Source organism: Crotalus tigris, unplaced genomic scaffold (genome assembly GCF_016545835.1).
Source record: "Crotalus tigris isolate CLP2741 ecotype Arizona unplaced genomic scaffold, ASM1654583v1 scf7180000018223.614484, whole genome shotgun sequence".
Classification (NCBI taxonomy): domain Eukaryota; kingdom Metazoa; phylum Chordata; class Lepidosauria; order Squamata; family Viperidae; genus Crotalus; species Crotalus tigris.
Window position 1 is genome coordinate 192863 of NW_024096890.1, and position 26774 is coordinate 219636.

The 26774-nt window shown below is 37.7% G+C and overlaps 1 protein-coding gene across 10 annotated transcripts in view; it reads left to right on the plus strand.

Annotated features, from left to right (window-relative positions):
• Positions 1 to 26774, plus strand: part of TRPM8 (transient receptor potential cation channel subfamily M member 8) — a 380488-nt gene that overhangs the window by 68912 nt on the left and 284802 nt on the right. For all 10 annotated transcript variants that reach the window (XR_005557389.1, XM_039349049.1, XM_039349050.1 and 7 more), the window contains exon 8: positions 15808 to 15875. Coding sequence is in view for 9 of the 10 variants with exons in the window: in XM_039349049.1 (XP_039204983.1) it covers positions 15808 to 15875 (68 nt within the window). In the remaining variant the exon portion in view is untranslated. The remainder of the gene's footprint in view (positions 1 to 15807; positions 15876 to 26774) is intronic.

Consider the following 26774-nt stretch of genomic DNA (forward strand, 5'->3'; position numbering starts at 1 on the left):
ATGCGGGTCGAAAGTTGCCCTGGAGGGTGCGACTTCTGTCGAAGAGGCTTCGCTCGGCTACGGAGGAGCAGCGGCTCCTCCAGTTGTCTGAGCCATCTCTGAGGGCTGACGGAGACGAAGATCGGCCAGTAAAATGGCCGATCACCTTGCCGCTCCAAACCACAAATCAAAGAACATCTAAGCTGTAAGAACCACCGTGGTGAATCCGGGTGAGGCTTTTTTCCCCTGCTCCACTTTATTTTGCTTTTTTTTTTTTTTGCCTATAAGAGCCTTGTTGGAATTATTTCGCTGGCTTGAAAAAGCAGTTTCTACATGTTTGGGAAGAAAGGCGTTGAACAAAAGAATAGAATAAAATTTTAAAGACTATACTTTATTTTTATATGCTTTGGGGTACAGAATTTTTTTTCCCTAAGAGCTGTACTATCATTTTATGCTGGAATATTATTTCTTTTTTCACATTATATTTTAAAAGAAAGAAAAAAGGGAAAAATTGTGTGTCTGGAAAAGATTTTGTTTAACTCACTGAGGACATCTAGTGGTGAAAACCAAGATTGCAGCTTCTGGTTATTCTTTGGAGATGGAAACTTTAAAGCAACAAAGCTTTAAGGATGAGAGAAATAGATGCCTAATGCAGATGATGGGACTCCTATCGTTTCAAAGGGCACTACAAGCAAAGAGAGATCCACTGGCAGAAAGGGAAGCTTGGTTATGGAAACCTGCCTGGCACAGAAAAAAAGCCAGAATAAGACTGAAAAGAGAAATTTAAAATTGTGTAATGGATTAAAAGGCAATATTGTTGTATGGACAGTTTTAAGGATTAAGATTCAGAGTTAGAAGTAAGAAAAGAAATAGGAGGGTGATTATTAGAACAGATGTCTTAAATAGATTAAGAATGTACTTTTTGGAAAAATAGATTTATTTTCATGAAAATTATTATGTATTGGAATGGAAAAAATGTTGGCTTTTTAGATTTGGATTGTTTCAATAATTAATTGAATATTTTAAATTAGTAAGATGATGATGTTTTTGTATGATAATTTAGATGTGAAGGCATGATAATCAATTGGATGAAATTTGAATTTTGTTTAATGAATTGAAATGAGTTAAGGCTTAACATTATTTTGTTATGTTAAAGAGATTGATCGATTGATGGATTATATTTGTATAGGGTAGATTAATATTTTATCTTAATTATGATATGTATTGTGTAGTGGAAGAAGAAATAAATGAGACTTGTGATAAAACGAGGGATATGAGAGATTAAAAATTAGAATATATTTGAAAGGGATACCTGAATTGATAATTTGTTGATTTAAAGTTAAATGAGATTATGGTAATTGTAAACTTACAGAGTTTTAAAACAGGTTTAGCAGTTATAGAAATTTAAATTAAAAATGGAACATTTTAAATGTACTATGCTATTTGAGGGAAATAGAGAGGGGACATTGATTGTATTGAGTTGAGTTATTTATATATGGTTTTATTGTTGATTGTTTGATTACCCAAACACCATGGTGTGTTCTGAGTACTTTTGTTTAAGAATTAAAAAATCAATAAAATGTGTTTCCAAAAAAAAAAAAAAAAGAAATTGGACAACCATTCATCTGAAATGGTATAAGGCAGGAGTGTCAAACTGCTGGCCCACGGGCCGGACGCGTCATGCAGAAGCTGCACCCACCCCATTGCCGGCAATGGCAAAACTCTACCGATACATTGTGTGATGTCACATGACATTGCAAGTTTGACATGTCTGGTATAAGGTCTTCTGCTTGAGAAGAGAGTTGGACTAGAAAACCTCCAAGGTCCCTTCCAACTCTGTTATTCTGTTCTGTTCAAATAATATGTTGAGACTTTAAAAAGAGTACAGGGATGATTAGGGGAATGGAGGCTAAACCATACAGTGAACAGTTGGGAAAACAGGGAATGTCTAGTCTAATGAAGAGAAGAACTAGTGGTGACATGATAGCAATCCTCCAATATTTCAGGTGTTATTACAGAGAAAAGGGGATCAATGTATTCACCAAAGCACCTGTGGGCAGGAAAAGAAATAATGGATAGAAACTGATCAAGGAGAGGTCCAACCTAGAACTAAGGAGAAACTTCCTGACAGTAAGAACAATTAGTAGTGGAACAGTTTGCCTCCAGAGGTTGAGAGTTCTCCATCCCTGGAGCTTTTAAGAAGATAGTAGAGGGGTCCTTAGTGCTCTCTGAGTTTGCTTGTTTTCTTGCAGATGATTCATTACCCAAACTAGATAATGTCATCAATGTTAGTAAGAAGTTCAGTTTGCTGTCAGCTTTATATTCTGGTGGCTTTCCTGTCAGTGTTGGTGAGAGTGGTTTTAGAGATTTTTTGATTGGGCTGTTTGCTGTTGGCTTCTTTGGCAGTTTCTTTATTGTGGTATAATTTACTTGATTGTTGGTCTGATGTTAACCTTGGAGTTAATCTGTTCAGATCTGGGTGCTGATTGCTGGTGGAGAGGTGCTTAAGTCTTTTTGCTCCTTTTGCATAGTCTGTAGATGTTGTTAATACCTATATGTATACTGTATTGATGGTTGATTTGTAAGAGTGGTAGGCTTTTAGAAATTCCCTGGTGTTTTTGAATTTACTATAGCTTAGTCTAGGATAGTCACATTTTCCAAACTGAAACAATGGTTAAAGCTGTCTATATGTTGGGAATTAAAGAATTTTCATCGTGTCTTCTGACTCCTGGTTGGTGTTCGTGGATGCATTCTGCCAGTCTTCTGCCTGTTTATCTGTACATTGTATGTTATAGATTAGGGCTTTTCAACCTTTTCACAGACTGTACCACCTTTAGGACATGACAATATTCGAGTACCATCAGTGGTTTAGCAAGGTATCAAAAACTTAATGACCAAAAAAAAAAAAAGAAAAAAAAGAAAAAAAACCCAGGAAAAAAGTGTACCCACTTACCATACTTTTAATGGGAAACTTGTGCCTGCCTCTCTGCCATTAACCCTCCACTCTTCCCCCCACATCCAATGGAGCCCCTCTGTCCTAAAACAAAAAAAGATTTTCCTATACCTCCTCAGCCTGATATCTAGGAACAAGGAAGCCCTCCTGTTTGAAGTTTTCTAAACTTCCTTCATCCAGATTTGGAAAATAAACTGTGGCTGCCTTTATATTTACCCCACACTAACCCGAATTCCAGAAATGTGGTTTTATAGCTGATCAGAGTGGAGCGGGAAGGGGGGAGGAGAAGGAGGAAGAAGAGGAGGAGATAAGGGAGAAGAAGAAAAAGAGGAAGGAGAGGAGAAAAAAGAGGAAGAGGAAGAAAAAAGGAGAAACAGGAGGGGAGGGTGAAGGGGAGGAGGAGGAGGAGGAGGAGGAAGAAAGTTTCTTTGAAATTACTAATCTGAATACTTGGCCTTTCAATTAACCCATCTTGGCTTTTTTTAGCAAGCTAATCAGGGTCAGTGTTGGTCAGTGGTTGGACGGGGAACCACTTGGAGATCTCCAAGATGTAGGCTGGATCAGCAAGTAGAAAAAGAAAAAGGAAAGGAAAGGAAAAGAAAACTAGACACTGTTGAAGGTGTCTGCATTTAATACTTACTTGATTGTTTAATGAGCCGAGGTGGCGCAGCAGTTAGAGTGCAGTACTGCAGGCCACTTTAGCTGACTGTGTTCAGCAGGTCAGCGGTTCAAATCTCACCAGCTCAAGGTTGACTCAGCCTTCCATCCTTCCGGGGTAGGTAAAATGAGGACCCAGATTGTTGGGGGCAATGTAAATATATATATACATTGCTTACTGGTGTACACCGCTTAGAGAGTGCTTGCACTTAAAGCATTATATAAGTCTCATGAATAAATAAATAAATTGTGGGGTCATAAGAAGGTGACAGATCTATCCTGCATTTTTTCCCTGGATATGATTATGAATGTGCACAAGAAAATTCAGAGGATATTGAAGCACTAACATTGCCATTATTGAGTGGCTCTCAAGTAAAGTAGGATATTCCTTGGATAGCATTGGTATATAGTTTTAAAAAGCAACAAAGTTTAAATCCAATCAAGTGTTAGAGATGACTATTGGTTCAGTTTTTCTAATTAATGGAATGGGATGGAATGTACTACCATGTAATATAATGATAAGAGTTAATTTGGGGGGCCTATCTCCTCAATACGTAAATGGAGAATAATTATTAACTATACTGAATATTAATTAAAGATAAATTAACTAACTCAACCTTTGCCTGAAAACACATGCTTGCTAAACACGCCGCTCGCTTGCTTGCCCTTCCCCCAAAAACACGCCACTCGCTCACTCACCCTTCCTCTGAAAACAGGCTGCTCGCTCTGTCTCTCCTCACTGCTTTGGTAAGAAAAGCCTCTTCTCTTCTCGGTCTGCCCCTTTTATACCTTCTCTTCTCTCCACCCTCCTCCTCCTCCTTTTCTCTTCTGGGTGCACCGGAAGCTCCAATTGCTATGTCGCCACATGCACAGATCCTGGAGATTCTGCCAAGCTCTGCAGCTCCAGCTGATCTCCTCCAGGTCTGTGCAGCTCCGCTTTAACTGGTTCCCTCCCTCACTACAATTAGCTAGGGCTCGCATACCACCAGCCAGATGCTAAAGTACCACTGGTGGTACATGTACCACTGGTTGAAAAGCCCTGTTATAGATGACTCCTTTTTGTCTTCTGGGATTGTTGGGATTTTTGGTCTGTTTAGGATGTTTTGAAGGGTTTTAGTTGACTTGTGTGCTATGCTGATTCCATGTGGTTGTAGTAGTCTGTTGGTGGTTTCTGAGATACGCTTGATGAATATCTTAATGAATACTAATGTACATCAAGCTTTCAACTTCATATGTAAGGACAGCCCCTTTCGATAAGCTTGCTATTGCTATGCTGATAACATTCAAGCAATAATTCATTGCAGGCAGATTATACCCTTTATATATATAGTCTTAAAGAAATTATAACATGCTAAATAAAGGTAGTCCCTGAGTTACAATAGTAATTGGGATAATTTCCATCACTAATCAATGCAATCATGAAGCATAACATCATGTGATTGCATTGCTTAGCGACTACAATCCCACCACAGATGGTACTATCAAGTGTGGGTGCTGCAGGAAGATGAGTTGGCAGATGTATGGGCACCCACATAAAGTATGAGTAGATGGGTACTGTGGAACCCTGGCTGGTGGGAAAGTGGTGGGATCAGGAGCAACTTGCAGGATTGACTTGTAACAGACTGCAGGTTTCCCATTGTTTGTGGGAAGCTGTCAGGAAAGATTGCAAATGACAGTTACATGACTGTGTGATGCTACAACAGTTGTAATTGCAAGCCAGTTGGCAAATATCCAAATCATGGTCATGTGACTCCAGGGATGCTGCAATGGTCATAAATCACCCAGAGTTGCTGAAAGTAAGATGGGCTGCATATAAATTTAATAAATAAATAAATCTACTTCATTCAGGGGCATGATAATTTTGAACAGTCATTGAACAAATGATCATATAGTAATAGAACTAGCTGTATTTCCAATTTTATGTGAAGCAATGATTTTTATGTCAAAATTAGGATAAAATGTTTTGTTTTTACATGCAAAATGTTACCAATCTTTTCCTAATGGGAAGATTATTAGCCAGATTTCCTGGCTAAGATTATTCTAAAATTATAATCATGCAGGATTTTTCCACAGTTTTCCAAAATTAGATCTGCATTTCAAATGGAACAGTACAAAAGGATAGCTCTGAAAATATCTCATAACCTGCTACATTCCAATGTCAACCCTAAAATAGATTGCAAAAGTGATCATTTTCCAATGATTATATAATCTTTATTGTATGATCTATATGTTGAGTCCCTGCTTCAGCCTTGTTTAATGGCTAATTTTGGATTTTCTCACATACAATGAATTAATTAAATGGGTAAATCTGCCCCAGAGATGCTAAAATCTCTGCAATTTCATCATTTTATCATGTATTGTTCAAGTGCAGGCCAATAATTACTCTTAATCATGTCCTCCATCAAATATTTATCTCAGCAAACAGACGTTTGGTGCAAAATGTTCTCTTTATAAAGATATCCTTGCACCAGAAGCAAGGATATCTTGGCTCTCCGCTCCAAATTCCTTGTTTTATCACAGATGTACTTCTCTAGTTAGAGCCTTGTTGAGGCCCACTTGAGATTCTACCAATCAAAGTACTAGCTTAAACACACCTATAAGATGAATCCTTAGTTCAGCTTATATTGATAAATTGATACAATTTGTAGAGGATTTCCGGTTTGGCAGGGAACGAGACGGCCATAGGAGGCTGGGTCTCCAGGCTCCCAGTCTGGTTTCGCTTCGCCTAGTGTCTCTTAAAGGGATGGAAGTTGCCCTGGAGGGGCAACGAAGAAAGAGGGATCTTTCAGGAGCTTGGATTTGGTGGCGATCAATCCAGGCGTACTGAATGCCCCCTCTAAAGGGGCAGAAGAAAGATTATCAGAAGAGCCTGAGGCAGCTCAAATTGTCTGCAGCCGGAAGGGAAGCTATGAAAAACAGCTGATCTCCAACAACAAGTTATGTCTGGGTGAGCTAAAATCTCTTCCTTCTCCTTGTGCTTTAAAATATTGAGACCCTAAAAGGGAGAACTTGAAAGAGTAAAGACCTCCAGAGAGATTTTTGGAGCGGCAATTTAACATTAAGGGGAAATGTTTAAAATGAATAACAAACTATCAGACTAAGGAGTGTGGAGAGTTGATAAATAAGCCAACAAGGACATCTACTGGCGAAAAATAAGAATTAAAGAATTAAAAACAGTGACCTTGAAAAGCTTGAGTAAAACAAAGTCTTGGTTTGAGATAATAAATGAAAGACTGTTCATAGCTTTACTTGTTGACATTGGTTAAAGACTAAATAGACACCTGTCAGAATCCAATTATATTTCATCTCTAGTTATCAATTATAAAAACCCCCATTTCTGCCTTCTATGGATTTTGTCATACGATGAAGGGAAGGGGGTGAACAAAGGGGCTTTATGGCCTCACTTCCTTCGGTACACTTCAAAGGAACTGGATGTGTGTATCACCAAAAGGACTAACCATAACAATGGGGCTATTACCTTTCATGTAGTTTTCTCTGAAGAAAGGAACTAGATGTGTGTATCACCAAAAGGACTAACCATAACAATGGGGCTATTACCTTTCATGTAGTTTTCTCTGAAGAAAGGAACTAGATGTGTGTATCACCAAAAGGACTAACCATAACAATGGGGCTATTACCTTTCATGTAGTTTTCTCTGAAGTCTCCATCTACAGCCAAGAAGCAAATGGGGTGTTTCAAGTGCGGAAGAGAAGAGCATCGAGCTGTAGAATGCCGCTCCAAAGCCCCCCAGCACAACCCAGACAGATCCCCAATCAGCAAATCCGAAAAGTCTTCAGCTAAGCCAGTGGTTCTCAACCTGTGGGTTGGGACCCCATTTGGGGTTGAATGACCATTTCACGGGGTCACCAAACAAGGCTGTCTGCCATTTCCCCCCCTTTTCTTTGGCCACGCCCCTGGCACCCGGTGATGTATAAATGGTTGGGGGTCACCACAACATGGGGAACTGTATTATGGGGTCGCGGCATTAGAAAGGTTGAGAACCACTGAGCTAAGCCAAAACAAACTGCCATGAGAATGATGGAAATTGTGGAACCCCCCACCTCTGCTCATCAGGGGGAAAGAACTCCAGCCTATACCGCATGGCCGGTGGACACCTCAGATGACAGCTCGGAGGGCGAACCCCTGGTAAGTAGATGCATCACACCCATCCTCAAGACAGCGTGACTATATTAATTCCCCCCATGCCCAAAGCCATGAAGGTGAAAGCCTTAATAGACTCTGGCTGCACCCACTGCCTCATTAACCCGACACTAGTGGGGAATCTGGGCATTCCGTCGAGGAGACTGGAACAACCAATCTCATTTGGCCAGTTAGATGGATCCATAGCAGGAGGGGGTGCCAGCTACCCTAGCCACTCTACCAATACACCTCTCCCTGGGCAAACATGAGGAGGACATAATGTTTGTGGTGACCCCAGGCATGGAATGCCCAATGATCCTAGGGATGGAATGGTTAAAAATATGGAACCCCTGGGTAAATTGGAGGATGACAGAAATCAAATACCCGAAGGGGGACCCTATGGACTTAAAATCCCAAGGGGGGCTACCAGAATCAAGAATAGAAAAAGCATCCATGGGAGAGGAAAAGGGACTAACAGAAATACTAGATGAATACGGAGACCTTGCTGAAGTTTTCAGTGAGGAGAGGGTGGATGAGCTCCCCCCCCCCGACCCACAGACTGTACCATTGAATTCAAGCCTGGGGCAAAACTCCCGAAGCCCAGATTATACTCTATGAGCCCAAAGGAGAAGGAGGAAATGGAAAGATTCATAGAAAAAAAACCTAGAGAGAGGTTTCATTGAGCCAGCCAAGCCTAAAGTGGCTACCCCGGTCCTCTTTAGAGAGAAGAAGGATGGCTCTTTACGCTTATGCGTGGATTATAGGGCCCTGAATACAATCAGTGAAAGCAACCTATACCCTCTGCCCCTCATGAAAGTCATGCTGTCACACCTCTCGAAAGGATTTTTTTTTCTAAACTAGGCCTAAGGGAAGCTTACTATCGTGTGAGAATTAAGGAAGGGGATGAATGGAAGACCGCATTTAACTGCCCCATGGGGTGCTATCAATTCAAAGTCTTGCCATTTGGATTACAAGGGGGCCATGCAGTCTTTATGCAATTAATCAATGACGTTCTAAGGGAGCACCTGTTTAAGGGGGTCCTTGTTTACTTCCTGGGCTTTGCAAACTTTTACCGCCAATTCATCCCCTCATTTGGCCAGATAGCCGTTCCCCTCACTAACTTACTAAAAACGAAGGGGGCATCCTCAGTAAAACCTAGCCAGCCACTAACATGGACAATGGAGTGCCAAGCAGAGACTAAAGAGACTTTTTTCTGCCGAACCAGTACTAAGGCACCCAGACATGGATAATCCCTTTGTAATACAGGCAGATGCAAGTGATGATGCAGTGGGGGCTGTTCTATTACAAGAAAACGATGATGGAGTATTGCAACCCTGTGCATATACATCCAAGAAACTCATGGAAACAGAACAGTGCTGGCCCATATGGGAGAAGGAGGCATACGGGATACGTTGGGCATTACTTACAGATTGCACGGGGCACCCCAACGCATCATCTCTGATAGGGGAGTGCAATTTATGTCTGCATTTTGGAAGGAATTTTTATCCCTCTTAGGGACCACTCAGGGACTGACATCTAGCCATCACCCTCAGTCAGATGGACAAACAGAACGTTGTCATTCAGTACTTGAGCAATATTTGAGATGTTTTTTGAATTTCCAGCAAAATGATTGGACAGACTTACTCCCTTTTGCAGAAGTAGCCTACAATAATGCAGTCCACTCCAGCACAGGCTACACTCCTTTTCAAATAGCCAACGGTCAAAGTTTCAACCCCATGCCAGAATTAACCCCAAACAAACCAACGATCCCATCACTGAAAGAATGGATGGAACAATTACAAGACACCTGGCCAATAGTTAGAAAAGCACTAGATGAAGCTAGGCAGGCATACAAAGCACAAGCCGATAAAAAAGGGTTGAGCCTACACCATTCATTATAGGAGAAATGGTGTACTTATCTACAAAATACCTAAAGTCCCTACAGCCCTGTAAAAAACTTGGACCAAAATATATAGGGCCTTTTCCAATTAAAAGAATCATAAACCCAGTAACAGTAGAATTAGAATTACCTAAAAATCTCAGGCAAATACACCCAATTTTTCATTGCAGCTTGCTGAAAAGAGAGCGTCAGTCACCTCTACGGCCAAAAATCCCCACCACCACCTCCAATCATGGTGGAGGGTGAACAATACTTCAAAATAAAGGAAATCCTTAACTCTAGGAGATAACATGGAGCGACTCAGTACCTAGTTGCCTGGAAACACCTCCCTCCCTCACAAAACGAGTGGGTCCATAAACGTCATGTCAGAGCCCCGAAGCTATTAAAGAAGTTTCACACAGAATATCCTAACAAGCCTGACTAACTTTTATACCTGTTTTGTTTTCTTTCAGGTGGATCTGTCGTATTTTTGAGGGGGCAGGATGTCAGAATCCAATTATATTTCATCTCTAGTTATCAATTATAAAAAACCCCATTTCTGCCTTCTATGGATTCTGTCATACGATGAAGGGAAGGGGGTGAACAAAGGGGCTTTATGGCCCTCACTTCCTTCGGTACACTTCAAAGGAACTGGATGTGTGTATCACCAAAAGGACTAACCATAACAATGGGGCTATTACCTTTCATGTAGTTTTCTCTGAAGTCTCCATCCAGCCGGCAGTAAGGAAAAGGGGGTGGGAGTGTAATGCCTGAGACTGTCGCTGGAAGTAGGGGGTGATTGAGTGGGGCTACTGGGGAACCCCTTAAAACCTTGAATGGGAGAGCTTGGACCCCAAGTCCTGTCTAGAATGCCTGCAACCATTTTCTCTTAATAAAGGATGCCTGTTGGAAGAATTATTCCAAGAGTTCTGTCTTCTTAAAATGCAAAGTGGGGTGGGTCCTTACAACACCATTCAGGAAAACGGAAAGAAAAAGAGAATATTTTAAATACAAGAAGAGACTGGAGGAGGTAGTTTTGCCTCACAACAACTGATTCTTGATTACGTCTTGGATATAAGTTTAAGACTGTGAGCAATAAAATGAGTACATCTAATATTTCTAGACTTGCAAAAAAAACTTCCTTGGCACCCTCTGTTGGACAAGCCAGCCCAATAACTCAGAGTTCTGTCAGCACATTGCTACAGCATGAAAAAGCAAGTATGGCTCAAGAAGAGACACAGGCTTCTTTAAAATTAATTCAACTGACCTTACAAAAAAACCACGAGGAAATACAAAGTAAACTGGAAAAAGTAAGCGAAGAAATTATGGATATAAAGGCACAATTTGAAGCTCAAAATCAAAAGATTATAAAAAATGAACAGAAAATCCAGGAAGTGGAACTAAAAACGCAAGACATTGACAAAAAGATGGAAATGTTACTGCAAAAGAATGAAGGACTGGGACAAACAAATCAAGAGCTAGAACGTAAGAAACAGAAGGCAAGAATTATAGAGAAAGTAAAATACAAAGGTAGTGAGGTCTATCAACAGAGTTTGATCAAAAAGAGTTTTTTAGATTTTTATACAAAATTATATGCTAGCGACAATATACATGCTTTAGATGTAGAGAAGTATCTACAATCAGTACATTTTCCTAAACTTTCTAATGAACAACAAAATGTGATGAATTGTTTAATTACTTCAGAGGAAATTGGTTTAGCTATTAAGCAGTTAAAGGTGGGAAAGGCCCCACGTACAGATGGATTAACGGCAAAGTATTATAAAATGTTATTTGAAGAGATGATAGAGCCATTAAAAGAACTTTTCAATAGTATTTTGCTGGGAGCTCCGGTTCCCCCTTCCTGGAGAAGGGCTTTTATATCATTGATCCCGAAGGAGGATCAAGATCTTACTGAACCTAAAAATTATAGACCTATATCTCTTTTAAATGTAGATTATAACATCTTTTCTAAAGTTTTGGCAAATAGATTAATGCAGGTTATGAAGGATCTAATTCACAATAATCAGTCTGGATTTATAACAGGAAGATATATGAAATACGATATAAGACAAATTATTAATTTAATTGAGTATTTGGATAAAAATAATCAGATTCCTGTGGCTTTTATATTTTTGGATGCTGAGAAAGCTTTTGATCAATTAGACTGGCAATTTTTATTTTTACTTATAGAGAAAATGAATTTTGGAGATAAGTTTTTATATGCTCTCAAGGCTATATATCAACAACAGTCTGCTCAAATTATTATTAATGGGGGATTGACAGAGACTTTTAATACTGAAAATGGTACAAGACAAGGATGTCCATTATCCCCATTCTTATTTGTTTTAACAATGGAGATTTTGTTGATTCAAATTTGAGAGTCAACTGTACTTAAGGGAATAAAAATAAATAAGAATGAGTATAGATTGAGAGCCTTTGCAGATGATTTGGTTTTAACTTTACAACAACCGACTCAATCAGTTAGTCATTTGTTGGAACTTATAACTCAATACAGGAAAGTTTCTGGTTTTAAAGTAAATAATAATAAAACTAAGATATTATCTAAGAATATGACTGAGAGGGAAAATGAAACTTTAGTTAAACTTACAGGTTTTCAGATAGTGAAAAAGATTAAATATTTGGGAGTATATATAACTGCTTCTAATGGAAAATTATATAAGAATAATTATGAAGTATTATGGACAAAAGTACAAAAGGATTTAAATGATTGGAAAAAATTGCAACTGTCGTTGTTGGGGAGAATCTCAGCTGTAAAAATGAATGTTCTGCCAAAGTTTCTTTTTTTGTTTCAAATGATACCCATTTTAAAAAAAGATGCTAATTTGGATGAGTGGCAGAAGGGCATCAATAAATTTATTTGGGCTGGGAAGAAACCAAGGGTGAAGTTTAAGATTTTGCAAGATGCTCGAAAAAGAGGAGGGCTTAAAGCACCTAATTTAAAATTATATTATGATGTAGCCACATTAATTTTGATAAGTGATTGGCTTAATTTAACAAATAAAAATATTCTTTCTCTGGAAGGGTGGGATTTATTATATGGTTGGCATGCATATTTAATTTTTAATAAGAAAGTAGATTGGGCTTTTAAATCGCATATTTTAAGAAGTGCCTTACTTCGAGTCTGGAAGAAGTATTATTATAGGTTAAATTACAAAATACCTATTTGGGGGATTTCTGGACATGCAATTGAGGGGATTTCTAAGGGGATGAATTTTGAAAAAAATTCGTATAAAGAATTACTTATTTGGTCAGGTACTGACTGGCAATTAAAATCTTTAGATGTATTAAGGCAAGAAAATATTTTACAGTCATGGTTTCAGTATTTACAAATAGTGGATAGGTGGACTTTAGATAATAAAGTTGGAATAACAGTAGGAGATGAAAAATTGGTAATTCAGATTAAAGATCAGAATTAGGCCCATATAAAAAGAATTTATAATGTGTTAATAGAATTGGACTCGGAAATGGATTTGGTGAAAGATTGTATGGTTAAATGGGCTCAGAATATCCAGGAACCGATCCCATTGGATTTATGGGAGATAATTTGGATCAGAAATGTTAAATTTACACAGGCTCAAAATTTAAGAGAAAATTTTTATAAAATGTTTTATAGGTGGGATTTGGATCCTAAAAAGTTGTCTTGTATGTATCCTAATTTACAGCCTAAATGTTGGAGATGTGGTAGTTTTGATGCAACCTATTTTCATGTTTGGTGGACTTGTAAAAATATTAAGGCTTTTTGGATTATGATTTGGTGGAACATTCAAAAGATTTTTAAAAGGAAGATAAAGTTTACTCCTCAACTATTTTTGCTAGGGATTTTTGTGGATTTTGATGTTAAAGATACTATTTTAATGTTGAATTTAGTAACAGCAGCAAGGTTATTGGTAGGTCAATCCTGGAAGAAAGATTCGTAGCCTACAATAGAAGAATGGACACTTAAGGTTTCTAATTTAGCAGAAATGGCTAAAATTTCTGCTTATTTAAAGGATCATACACAAGAAAGATATATTATGGTATGGAGAAGATGGATAGATTATATTCAGATTAAATATGGAACTAAAAAGTTCCATTTATTTTATGATTAAATTTTAAATAATAATTATTATTATAGCATTTTATAATGGGAATTATTTAGTTTACTTATTGTTATTATGGTATTTTATAATAATTGTTTTAAAATAATATCATGACATTAAGCTTTAAAGGGAGTTAGGGGTTAAGTATGAATTTGATTATTGTATAATTTTTTAAATTTAATTAGATTTTGTTTAATATGTTTCTAATAACCCTGTACTCGGCTCTGGGAAGTGGGGTGGGGGATAGGGGGGTGGGGGTGGATGTGTTTGGGGGAATTTTTTTTTTGTTAATTGTTAATAAAACTTTTTCAATAAAAAAAAGAGCTAGAACGTGCTATGGAAACAATGATAAGATGGGCAAAAAATTTTGGTTATGATATAGAATTAGAAAAATGGCAAATGTTATGGGACAGAAACTATAAATTAACAATGTCAACTTCATACAAAGAAAATCTGTATAAAATGTTTTATAGATGACACCTTCCACCAGCAAGATTAGCAAAAATGTTTAAAAGTATGTCAGATAGATGTTGAAAATGTAAACATAACATAGGCATGTATTATCATATTTGGTGGACATGTGGGAAGGCAAAGGCCTATTGGAAAAGCATACATATGTGGTTAGAAAAAATATTGGGCAAACAAGTTGATTTTAAACCTGAACTTTTTTTACTAGGCATTATGTCTGAAAAGACTAATAAGCAGAAATTATATTTAACTTTACATATTACCACAACAGCGAGAATAATTTTTGCACAGTATTGGAAGAATGAAGGATTGCCATCAGAGGAAGAAATAATTACGAAAATATTGGAATGTGCAGAGATGGACAGACTAACTATGAGGCTGAAAGACAAAGAAGATATGGACTACTATCAAATTTGGAATTTATTTTATTCTTGGTTAGAGAAAAGAATGAAGGATTAGGAATTGAACATGTATTAGCTTAGCAAACTCCAGACAACTTGTTGATTGGAAAAATTAACATATGTTGATGAAAAAAAATAATAAAAAAGATTGATAAAAAAGAGATAAATTGATACAATTTGCCATGGAAGAAAAAAATAATCTTCAAACTAGTCTACTGTGGACTCACTCCCAAATCCCTATCTATATTGGATTGTAAAAAAAAAACTTGGAATGAGCATAGAATTTCAATCATTTTGCACCATTGCTTATAACATGTTAATTTCACCATCCCCAAATACTCTTACTATATACTTCCATCCAGGGCTTTTTTTTATCATAGAACGCCCAGAACAGAGTTCCGGCACCTTTTTTGGATGGAACCTTGTAGGGTAGGCAAGGCAGGTTTTATGACATATGTGACTTCCGGCACCTTTTTTTTTTTTTTCAAAAAAAGCACTGCTTTCATCCTCATGCAGGAGGGAACTCAGACTGACATGCTTAAATATCTTCCATGATATTCTCAGAGATTCAAGAAATATTTTCTATCCAGAGTACATTCAGACACTGAATTTAGTATGCTCTTGTATGTACTTTTAAAATCCCCTATCTATCCTTTGAAGATGGAACTGATCTCTCAACTAATCTCAAATTATCTAAATTGGTCCCATCAGGTAACAATATGCTTCCTTCTTTAATAACCAAGACTGAAAAGTCTGTAAGAAGGTAGTAGCCAAATTCTGTATACTCAAAGGTAGGATAGCAATTTGATGATTGTTACCAGAATTAACTATTCTGCAATCTTTTGGAGATACATTGCTGAAGGCTCCAGGCACACTCTGTTTTATGGACAATTATACCCAATAAAAATGGTGTGTGTTTTTTATGAGTTATATCTGGCAGATTAGTCAGATGTTGGTTCCCTCACATATTAGATTTCTAAGGTATCTAAAATGGTTAATTAGCTGAAAGCAGGAAATAAACCATGAGGTTGACAATATATGCTATATTCAACTTATTCTATCTACTAATCTGATGTGGATACTGAGGCTGATGTGCATACTGAGGCTTATTTTAGTGAAAGTAAACTTGGAAATTGGAAGACAGGTTTTGATACACTGTTAATTAAAATAGGGGAAATTTATAGTATTGCTAAAAGTCATCTGTTTATGTATTATATACTTGTTTTTCAGATTCTAATTATGGCGGAAAGATTCCAATTGTATGCTTTGTCCAAGGAGGAGGTAAAGAAACTCTGAAAGTAAGATATTTCCAGAGGCATTTAGAGAAAAAGCTAATCTTTCAGCATTTGTAGTCCTTTTGATGATTTTTTCCCCATAAAATAATATAGCTTTTTAATATTTCGAATGTGGTTTCTATCTTTTTAAGTACATTTGTTTGTTTTGTAAATTGCACTTTAGTTTGGAAATCAACTCTCTACCATGCATTTCATAAATAGAGGGACAAAAAAACAAGTGGAATGCAGCATCAGTTAGTGTCTATAGGATATGAACCTGGAAACAGCATACTTTAACAAATAACTGACAACTGCTGCATCTGTGCACAATCTTTTGGAACTGAATCTAAAACACTCCACAGCCAGTGGTGGGATTCAGCTGGTTCGCACTAGTTCAGCAGAACCAGTAGCTAATTTTTTGTTGCCCAGGCTTAGAACGGACTTCTGGAAGCGGCATCCACATAGAGAACCAGTTGTTCACATATTTGAATCCCACTACTGTCAATAGCCATAAGGCAAAAGTAGTTTCTTTGCTACTGAGACCCTCTAATGTTCTGCTAAGGGAATGTGCCTTAAGATAATAATAATAATACAGAAAGTAATGGATCTCTGGGGATAGAGACTGACTTATACTAAGAAAGGTGATGAAATTAGAGTAATTCAAGGATTTCAGAACATACATTGAAATAAATATAATGTAAACTAAATCTGTAACTATAACTGTAGTTACTATACTGGTAGTAGCTATGGACTAGAAGACTTCCAAAGACCTGTTTCCAAAGCTAAGTTTCTATGAAAGAATAAGCAATGTTAATATTACAGGCTTGTGTGCTAACTAAAGATCAGAAACTGGTGTTTTTCTGCCTCTCAAATTTTATAAGTTAATTAGCTTTCTCTGATCCATTCTGTAATTTGTTTGCTATCAGGAGTTGTCAGAGAACAAAATTATATACAAAGAAAGACAATATGCCCATGTGGCATCCTTGCTATTCTCTGAGCTTAGTTGTTTGTTTACAGACATGTCATTATCTGACAAATGTCATGGTTTCGATAGATGAGGCCAAGCAAAACAGAACTCCAAGGCTTGAGGTTTCCTCTGAGAACATGTTTATTGGATACAAAGTGTTGGCATGGTCAAAAGTGAAACCAAGACTAAAATCCCTTCCCAAAAGCAACAGTAATACAAAGTTACAGACCCACCCCACTGTCTATGCAATCAACTACGTTCCCCAATAACACATCCAGGTGGCCTTTCTAACACTAAAAATATCCTCCCCAGCTAAGGGAAACAGAAATTACCTTAGTTCCCAGGGATTGGAAAATGTTTAGTCTAATAGAAAATGTCCCATCCCCCCCCCTATCTTGTGGCAACCAGAATAAAGAAAAATGGCTTCAGCCAGGTCCATTGCAAGGTTGACAGTTGGATCCCCTAAAGAGAAAACAAATCCTTCTGGGGATATTTATTATAAAATCTCTTTATCAATTGATCAGCCTTAACATCTGCGCTTTTCATCCAAGTGGCCTCTGACAATGGATATCCTCTCCATTGCACTAGATACTGCAATTTCCCCTTGTATAATCTAGAATCAAGGATTCACTTAATTTCATAATGGTTTCCCCTCTGTACCAAAAGTGGATCACAGACATCCTTTGGAGATGGCCTCAGTAAGGACTCCTTAAGAGGCTTTAACAAACTGCAATGGAAAACGGTGAATTTTCCCTAACAAGCGAGGGAGTTTCAGCTCAAAAGTCACAAGGTTTATAACTCTGATTATAGGAAAAGGCCCAAGAAACTTTGGTCCCAACTTCTTACTGGGCAGCTTAAGTCTTATGTACTTAAAAGTGGACAAATACACTTTTCCCCCAATGCAAAATGGCCTCTGAGTGGACCGCTTCTTATTAGCTTGTTCCTTGTAAGTCTTTGCAGCTTGTGTTAGAGTGTTTTTCACATTAGCCCAAACAGTTTGCCAAGAAGCAACCCACTGATCCAAGGTTTATGAGGCTGTTGGTTTCTTTTTTTTTAATTGAAAATTTTAAAGTTTTTACAAATAAGAAAGAAGAAAAAAAAGACAAAAAACAACCCTAACCCACCCACCCCAACCCTCCCTCTCCATCCCCCCCAACCTTCCCAGAGCTGAGTATAGGCTTAGTTAAAATTTTTAAGAATCTTAAAAAAAAAATTGAAAAAATATAAATCATAAGTATATCTAAATACATTACATAAACAACTTGTAAAGTAATTAACAATAATATATATATAAGAAAAAAGCATAAATATTAAAAAGAAAAAGTACTTGAAAGAGAAAAAAGTAAGAAAAAAAAGAGAAAGAAGAAAAGAGATATGGAAAATGTACAATCTATAAAATATTAAAATTTATATATAAGTTATTAAAAAACTAAATGATATTTTTTATATCCAATTTATATTGTATAAAATTTATCCATTTTTCCCATACCGCAAAGAATTTCTCTTGCGATTGCTCCTTTAAGAAAGCCAAAATCTTTGCCATTTCCGCCAAATAAGAAACTTTAAAAAACCACTCTTGCAAGGTAGGCAAGGATTCCTTCTTCCAATATTGCCCTACTAACAGCCTTGCGGCTGTAATCAAATTTAACATCAATATAACCTCCTTAGCGTCACAATCAGTAACAATACCTAACAAAAACAATTGTGGGGTAAATTTTACCCTCTTTCTAAAAATTCTTTGAATATTCCACCATATCTTAATCCAAAAGGCTTTTATATTTTTACACGACTACCAAATATGTTAATAAGTAGCATCCAAACAACCACATCTCCAACATTTAGGCTGTAAGTCAGGATACATACGAGACATTTTTTGTGGATCAAGGTGCCATCTATAAAACATTTTATAGAAATTCTCCTTTAAGTTCTGGGCTTGTGTGAATTTAACATTCCTCACCCAGATAGTTTCCCAGGTATCCAGTAGAACTGGTTCACCAAAATTTTGTGCCCATTTAATCATACATTCTTTAATTAGTTCTGATTCTGAATCCAGTTCTACTAGAACCCCATAAATTCTCTTAATATGAGTTCGCCTTTGATCTTTTACTTGTTTAAAAAGGTTTTCATCTTCTTTAAGCAAGCCCATATTACGGTCCATCTTCCATCTATCCACTATTTGTCTATACTGAAACCATGAATGAATAATGTTTTCATGTGCTAAATCTTCCAAAGATTTTAACTGCCAATTTTGACCATCCCATCTAAGTAATTGTGTATAAGAAACACTATCCATCTTAACTCCTCTCCTTATCCCCTCTATTGCATGCCAAGGTATAGCCCATAATGGTATTTTAAAATCACTTTTATAATATTTCCTCCAAACCCGGAGTAGAGAAATCCTTATAATATGAGATTTAAAAACCCGATCAGCTTTTTTATTAAAAATTAAATAGGCATGCCATCCAAAAAGTAAATCCCAACCCTCCAAATGGAGTATTTCTACATTTGTTAAATTAACCCAATCACTAATTAGTGTTAAAGCCACAGCATCATAATACAATTTCAGATTTGGTACCTTGAGTCCACCTCTCTCACGGAAGTCTTGCATAATTTTAAGCTTTACTCTTGGTTTTTTCCTGCCCAAATAAATTTGTTAATACCTTTCTGCCATTCATTTAAATTAACCTCGTTCTTTAAAATAGGTAACATTTGAAATAGAAAAAGAAACTTTGGCAGGACATTCATTTTTATCACTGCTATTCTTCCCATAAGAGATAACTGTAACTTCTCGCAATTTTTCAAATCTTTTTGTACCCTGACCCACAGCCTTTCATAATTGTTTTTATACAATTTTACATTAGAAACAGATAGGGTAACCCCCAAATATTTTATCTTATCAACGACTTCAAAATCTGTCAAATTAACCAAAATCTGCTTATCCAAATTAGTCATATTTTTAGGTAATATTTTAGTCTTATTGTTATTAATTTTAAAACCCGAAACCTGTCCATATTGGTAGATCAGTTGTAATAAGTTTACTACAGAATAGGTAGGTTGAGACAAAGTAACCACCAAGTCATCTGCAAAAGCTCTTAATTTATATTCTTTTTTGTTAACTTCTATTCCTTTTATTTCCTGCGACTCTCGAATTTTAATCAACAAAATTTCCAAAGTTAAAACAAACAGTAACGGTGACAATAGACATCCCTGTCTTGTCCCTTTTTCTATTGTAAAAACCTCTGACAAACCCCCATTAAGAATAAGTTGTGCCGTTTGTTTTTGATATATAGCACCAAAAGCTTGTAATATTTTTTCTCCAAAATTTATTTCCTCAATTAATCTTAACATAAACTGCCAATTCAATTGATCAAAAGCTTTTTCAGCATCTAAAAATATCAGCCCTGCAGAAATTTGATTATTCTTATCTAAATATTCTAATAAGTTAATAATTTGTCTAACATTATTCTTCATATACCTACCAGTTATAAAACCCGATTGATCCTTATGTATAAGCTGATACAAAACCCTCATAAGCCTATTAGCTAAAATTTTTGCAAAAATCTTATAATCTACATTTAAAAGAGATATAGGCCTATAATTCTTTGGTAAATTGATCCTCTTTTGAGGCTGGTGGTTTCTGAGTGTTTTATCTTTAGCCAATTCTGAGTGTTTCTGAGGACATTCAGGCATAGGAATGAACTCCCGACCAGTTGCTATTTTAAATGGAGTAAGTCCAGTACAACTGTGCACCATATTGTTATATGCTACTTCAGCAAAAGGCAGGAGGTCAGCCCAATTAGTCTGTTGATAGTTAACGTAACATCTGAAGTATTGCTCCACCATGGCGTTCATATGTTCAGCCAATCCATTTGTGCTCAGATGAAAAGCTGACAAAAGTTCTTGAGTGGATCCAATTAGCTTGTGGAAATCTTTCTAAAACTTAGCAGTAAACTGTACCCCCTGTCTGATATAATTCTCTTTGGGGCACCATGTAGATGGTATATATGTTTCAAAAACATTTTTGCTAATTTCTGCATGGACGGGAGCCCTGAGCAGGCTACAAAATGAGCTTGTTTGGAAAAAAGATCAATGACAGTCTATATTACTGTATTACAAAGGATTGACTACTGGTTGCAGCAACTCAGGAGGTTTCCCGGGTTGTTTTTTCATGGCAGCGCAAACAGCTGGTGACTGCCACAGCTGGAGAGCATTGAATGGATCTTGGATCTTGGATCCACCTCAGCCTGAAATCTGAGGTGCTAGGTTTCAGGTGGTGATCCAGCTTGATGTCTAGGGTTATGGCCATGTGGTACCACTCTTGGACCTGGTCAGAGATGCCTTAGTAGGTGCATGCCTGGAACAAATCTCAATCCAACCTGCTTAGAAATGGTGAATCAGTGAGACACTGTCTGAGCCTGCCAGCCACTTTCCTGAATTCACGAACATACTCCTTAGCTGGCTTCCATCTCTGCTTCAGGTCATGGATGTTCTTCTCAACTTGCAGGGCTTGGGAGTCATCCTCAAACCTGGCTCTCAGCTCACTCATGAATAAATTGATGTCCCACAACTCAGGGGCTTGTTCACCATGTAGGGTGGTCACCCACTCGGTGGCTTCCCTTTCGAGGTTCACCACCACCGTATCAACCATCTCGGCTGCATTGAGGTAGGCGCAAGTGTGGTGGTTCAGGTGGGCCCAGACCTAGTTCATGAAGAATGACAGCTTTTCAGGGTCTCCATCAAAAGTAGATCAGAGGTGGCTCTAAGAGCTGTGGTCCCCAATATGTCTGTTGTATGTCTGGTCTTAAGTGTTGAAGTTGTAGGGGAGCCATGTCTGGAAGCCCTCTGGACTGAGCTCCCAGGCTTGCAGATGCCAATCCCTATCGGCTGTACATTGCTGCATAGGGCTCAAAGCCAAGACTAGTCAGGGCAGAGGTGAAGCAGCACGAGCCATCATGATGGAGCTTGGGCTCCGCTGAGGAGGGGGGAGCATAGGAGATCTCCCATGTTCTCTTCCCCCAGAGATCACCCAGTGGGTGACAGGTTCCACTTCTCCAACCTCCAGCTGGTTGAACTTTTCTCTCAGTCTCTCCATGGAGTGGCTGAGGATGGCCGTCAGGTACTTCCATTCACCTGAGTCATCCCAGCCAGCAGGTCATTTCATTGTTCTTATCACAGGCGATCACAGGTTGCATGATGACAGCAGAGGGAATTCTGCCTTAGCAGCTTTAGGGGTGTTCTGTCTCTGTGAGGCGATCTCAGATGATTAAGCTCCCCTAAAGTTAAGGCTCCCTCCAACTGTCCCAGACCTTCCAACGAGGCCATCTGAATCTTCGGCCATGCACCTGTAGCCAAAGCTCCTCTCTCCACCTGAGTGGTAGCCTGTGTTCCAGTGGCCGATGCCGCTCTAAGGCCTGAAGATACATCTCCTCTCTTCTCCATCTCAAATTCTTCCCTGAATCTTCATGATTCTCATACAGGTGTTAGGTAGGTGACTGGGACTCAGGACCCCAATTAATGATTAAGGGTTTAATGTCATGGTTCCGATAGATGAGGCCAAACAAAACAGAACTCTGAGGCTTGAGGTTTCCTCTGAGAATATGTTTATTGGATACAAAATATTGGCATGGTCAAAAGTGAAATCAAGACTAAAATCCCCTCTGAAAAGCAACAGTAATACAAAGTTACAGACCCACTCCACTGACTATGCAATCAACTACATTCCCCAATAACACATCCAGGTGGCCTTTCTAATACAAAAAATATCCTCCCCAGCTGAGGAAAACAGAAATGACCTTGCTTCCCATGGGATTGGAAAATGTTTAGTCTAATAGAAAACATCTCATTTCCTCCCCCCCCCATCTTCTGGCAACTAGAAACAAGGAAAATGGTTTTGGTCAGGTCCATTCAAGGTTGACAACTAACATCAATGAAGTAACATCTTCATTGCTAGGAGGGAATGTGTCAAACCTGCCACAACTTAAACCTCTAAATAGAAATGATCTTTGGCTCCATTTGTTGAGAAAGGTATAATTGTATTATAAGTGAAGTGTATTGCACTAATGCATAGCCAGAACTGAGAATCACTAAGTTCAATTTTTCCCTCCCTTAGCTACCTCCCATTGCACAGCCCTCCCAGCCCCCTTCCCCCCCCCACCCAGTCAGGTTCAGACAGGATGTTTTTGTAATAGTCAGTTCAAGCCAGGGATGGTATGTAGCTGGTATGCTAGTTAACTTTGAAGTAGTATCTCAAAGAGATATAGCACTTACTTTCATTTTCCCCCTTGCCTTCCCTCCTCCCCATAATTCATGTCAGTCTGTCACCAAATAGTAGTGAAGCACAAGCAAGCATTAAGGTGGCAGCTGACAGAGTGGGATTTGTTCTCTGTTTATATTCAGTTAGCTTGTCCTGACAGTGTTGATGGTGGGGAGGGATTTTTTTTCTCCTTTTAGTTCCTTGATTAAAAATTTGTTTTCTGCTTGATTGTCTGGTGTTGGTTGCTGGAGAGGATGTGCCCTGTTCTTTTTATTTTTTTCTTATTTTTTTATTGTCTCTTTTGACAGGCCCTCCCTTACTTTGATCACATATATGGCATATTCTCATAATACCCAATATGTCAAACCCTAAAGGTATTTGGATTCAAAGCTTATGCATTTATTTCTAAGAAAAAAGGAACAAATTAGACTGCAGGACCCAGTTAGGAAAAATGCTAGGCTATAGGGTTTTGGATTAAAAGCTGGAAAAGTAAACACATGCAATGTTATTGTTGTCATAAAGAAGAAATAATAATACCTGATTAAAAAGTATTTACATACTAGTATAAATCAGCCAAATTTTATTAATTTGCCAGATAACTGAACAAAGAAATCAAATCAAGTTGGCAATAATAAGCTATATAGGATTACTGAAGAATAACTACTCTACACCTCAACTGTGAATAGACCTCTTAGCCAATTCAGCTGGATTGCTAAAAAAAGAAAATTCAGTGAGCTAATACAGGGCTTTTCAACCTTTTCACAGACTGTACCACCTTTAGGACATGACAATATTTGAGTACCACCAGTGGCTTAGCAAGGTATCAAAAACTTAATGACCAAAAAAAGAAAAAAAGAAAATGTTTAGTGAAAAAAAGATCTAAGGGTAACATAATTGCAGTGTTCCAATATCTGAGAAGCTACAAAAAAGAAGAGGGAATCAATTTACTTTCCAGGCAAGACAAAAGCAATGGATGACACTAATCGAAGAGAGAAACAATCTAGAAATAAGGAGAAATTTCTTGACAGAAAAATTAACCAGTGGAACGGCTTGCCTTCAGAAGTTGTGGATGCTCCATCACTGGAGGCAAATTTAAGAAGAAATTGGAGACTTCCAGTTCCGGATTGCAGCCCCTCTAGCCGCACAAAGAGACTCATCTCCTCATCAGCTAGCTTCCCTCCGCAGGTAGACCCTTATGCGGGTCGAAAGTTGCCCTGGAGGGTGCGACTTCAGTCGAAGAGGCTTCGCTCGGCTACGGAGGAGCAGCGGCTCCTCCAGTTGTCTGAGCCATCTCTGAGGGCTGACGGAGACGAAGATCGGCCAGTAAAATGGCCGATCACCTTGCCGCTCCAAACCACAAATCAAAGAACATCTAAGCTGTAAGAATCACCGTGGTGAATCCAGGTGAGGCTTTTTTCCCCTGCTCCACTTTATTTTGCTTTTTTTTTTTTTTTTGCCTATAAGAGCCTTGTTGGAATTATTTCGCTGGCTTGAAAAAGCAGTTTCTACATGTTTGGGAAGAAAGGCGTTGAACAAAAGAATAGAATAAAATTTTAAAGACTATACTTTATTTTTATATGCTTTGGGGTACAGAATTTTTTTTCCCTAAGAGCTGTACTATCATTTTATGCTGGAATATTATTTCTTTTTTCACATTATATTTTAAAAGAAAGAAAAAAGGGAAAAATTGTGTGTCTGGAAAAGATTTTGTTTAACTCACTGAGGACATCTAGTGGCGAAAACCAAGATTGCAGCTTCTGGTTATTCTTTGGAGATGGAAACTTTAAAGCAACAAAGCTTTAAGGATGAGAGAAATAGATGCCTAATGCAGATGATGGGACTCCTATCGTTTCAAAGGGCACTACAAGCAAAGAGAGATCCACTGGCAGAAAGGGAAGCTTGGTTATGGAAACCTGCCTGGCACAGAAAAAAAGCCAGAATAAGACTGAAAAGAGAAATTTAAAATTGTGTAATGGATTAAAAGGCAATATTGTTGTATGGACAGTTTTAAGGATTAAGATTCAGAGTTAGAAGTAAGAAAAGAAATAGGAGGGTGATTATTAGAACAGATGTCTTAAATAGATTAAGAATGTACTTTTTGGAAAAATAGATTTATTTTCATGAAAATTATTATGTATTGGAATGGAAAAAATGTTGGCTTTTTAGATTTGGATTGTTTCAATAATTAATTGAATATTTTAAATTAGTAAGATGATGATGTTTTTGTATGATAATTTAGATGTGAAGGCATGATAATCAATTGGATGAAATTTGAATTTTGTTTAATGAATTGAAATGAGTTAAGGCTTAACATTATTTTGTTATGTTAAAGAGATTGATCGATTGATGGATTATATTTGTATAGGGTAGATTAATATTTTATCTTAATTATGATATGTATTGTGTAGTGGAAGAAGAAATAAATGAGACTTGTGATAAAACGAGGGATATGAGAGATTAAAAATTAGAATATATTTGAAAGGGATACCTGAATTGATAATTTGTTGATTTAAAGTTAAATGAGATTATGGTAATTGTAAACTTACAGAGTTTTAAAACAGGTTTAGCAGTTATAGAAATTTAAATTAAAAATGGAACATTTTAAATGTACTATGCTATTTGAGGGAAATAGAGAGGGGACATTGATTGTATTGAGTTGAGTTATTTATATATGGTTTTATTGTTGATTGTTTGATTACCCAAACACCATGGTGTGTTCTGAGTACTTTTGTTTAAGAATTAAAAAATCAATAAAATGTGTTTCCAAAAAAAAAAAAAAAAAAGAAATTGGACAACCATTCATCTGAAATGGTATAAGGCAGGAGTGTCAAACTGCTGGCCCACGGGCCGGACGCGTCATGCAGAAGCTGCACCCACCCCATTGCCGGCAATGGCAAAACTCTACCGATACATTGTGTGATGTCACATGACATTGCAAGTTTGACATGTCTGGTATAAGGTCTTCTGCTTGAGAAGAGAGTTGGACTAGAAAACCTCCAAGGTCCCTTCCAACTCTGTTATTCTGTTCTGTTCAAATAATATGTTGAGACTTTAAAAAGAGTACAGGGATGATTAGGGGAATGGAGGCTAAACCATACAGTGAACAGTTGGGAAAACAGGGAATGTCTAGTCTAATGAAGAGAAGAACTAGTGGTGACATGATAGCAATCCTCCAATATTTCAGGTGTTATTACAGAGAAAAGGGGATCAATGTATTCACCAAAGCACCTGTGGGCAGGAAAAGAAATAATGGATAGAAACTGATCAAGGAGAGGTCCAACCTAGAACTAAGGAGAAACTTCCTGACAGTAAGAACAATTAGTAGTGGAACAGTTTGCCTCCAGAGGTTGAGAGTTCTCCATCCCTGGAGCTTTTAAGAAGATAGTAGAGGGGTCCTTAGTGCTCTCTGAGTTTGCTTGTTTTCTTGCAGATGATTCATTACCCAAACTAGATAATGTCATCAATGTTAGTAAGAAGTTCAGTTTGCTGTCAGCTTTATATTCTGGTGGCTTTCCTGTCAGTGTTGGTGAGAGTGGTTTTAGAGATTTTTTGATTGGGCTGTTTGCTGTTGGCTTCTTTGGCAGTTTCTTTATTGTGGTATAATTTACTTGATTGTTGGTCTGATGTTAACCTTGGAGTTAATCTGTTCAGATCTGGGTGCTGATTGCTGGTGGAGAGGTGCTTAAGTCTTTTTGCTCCTTTT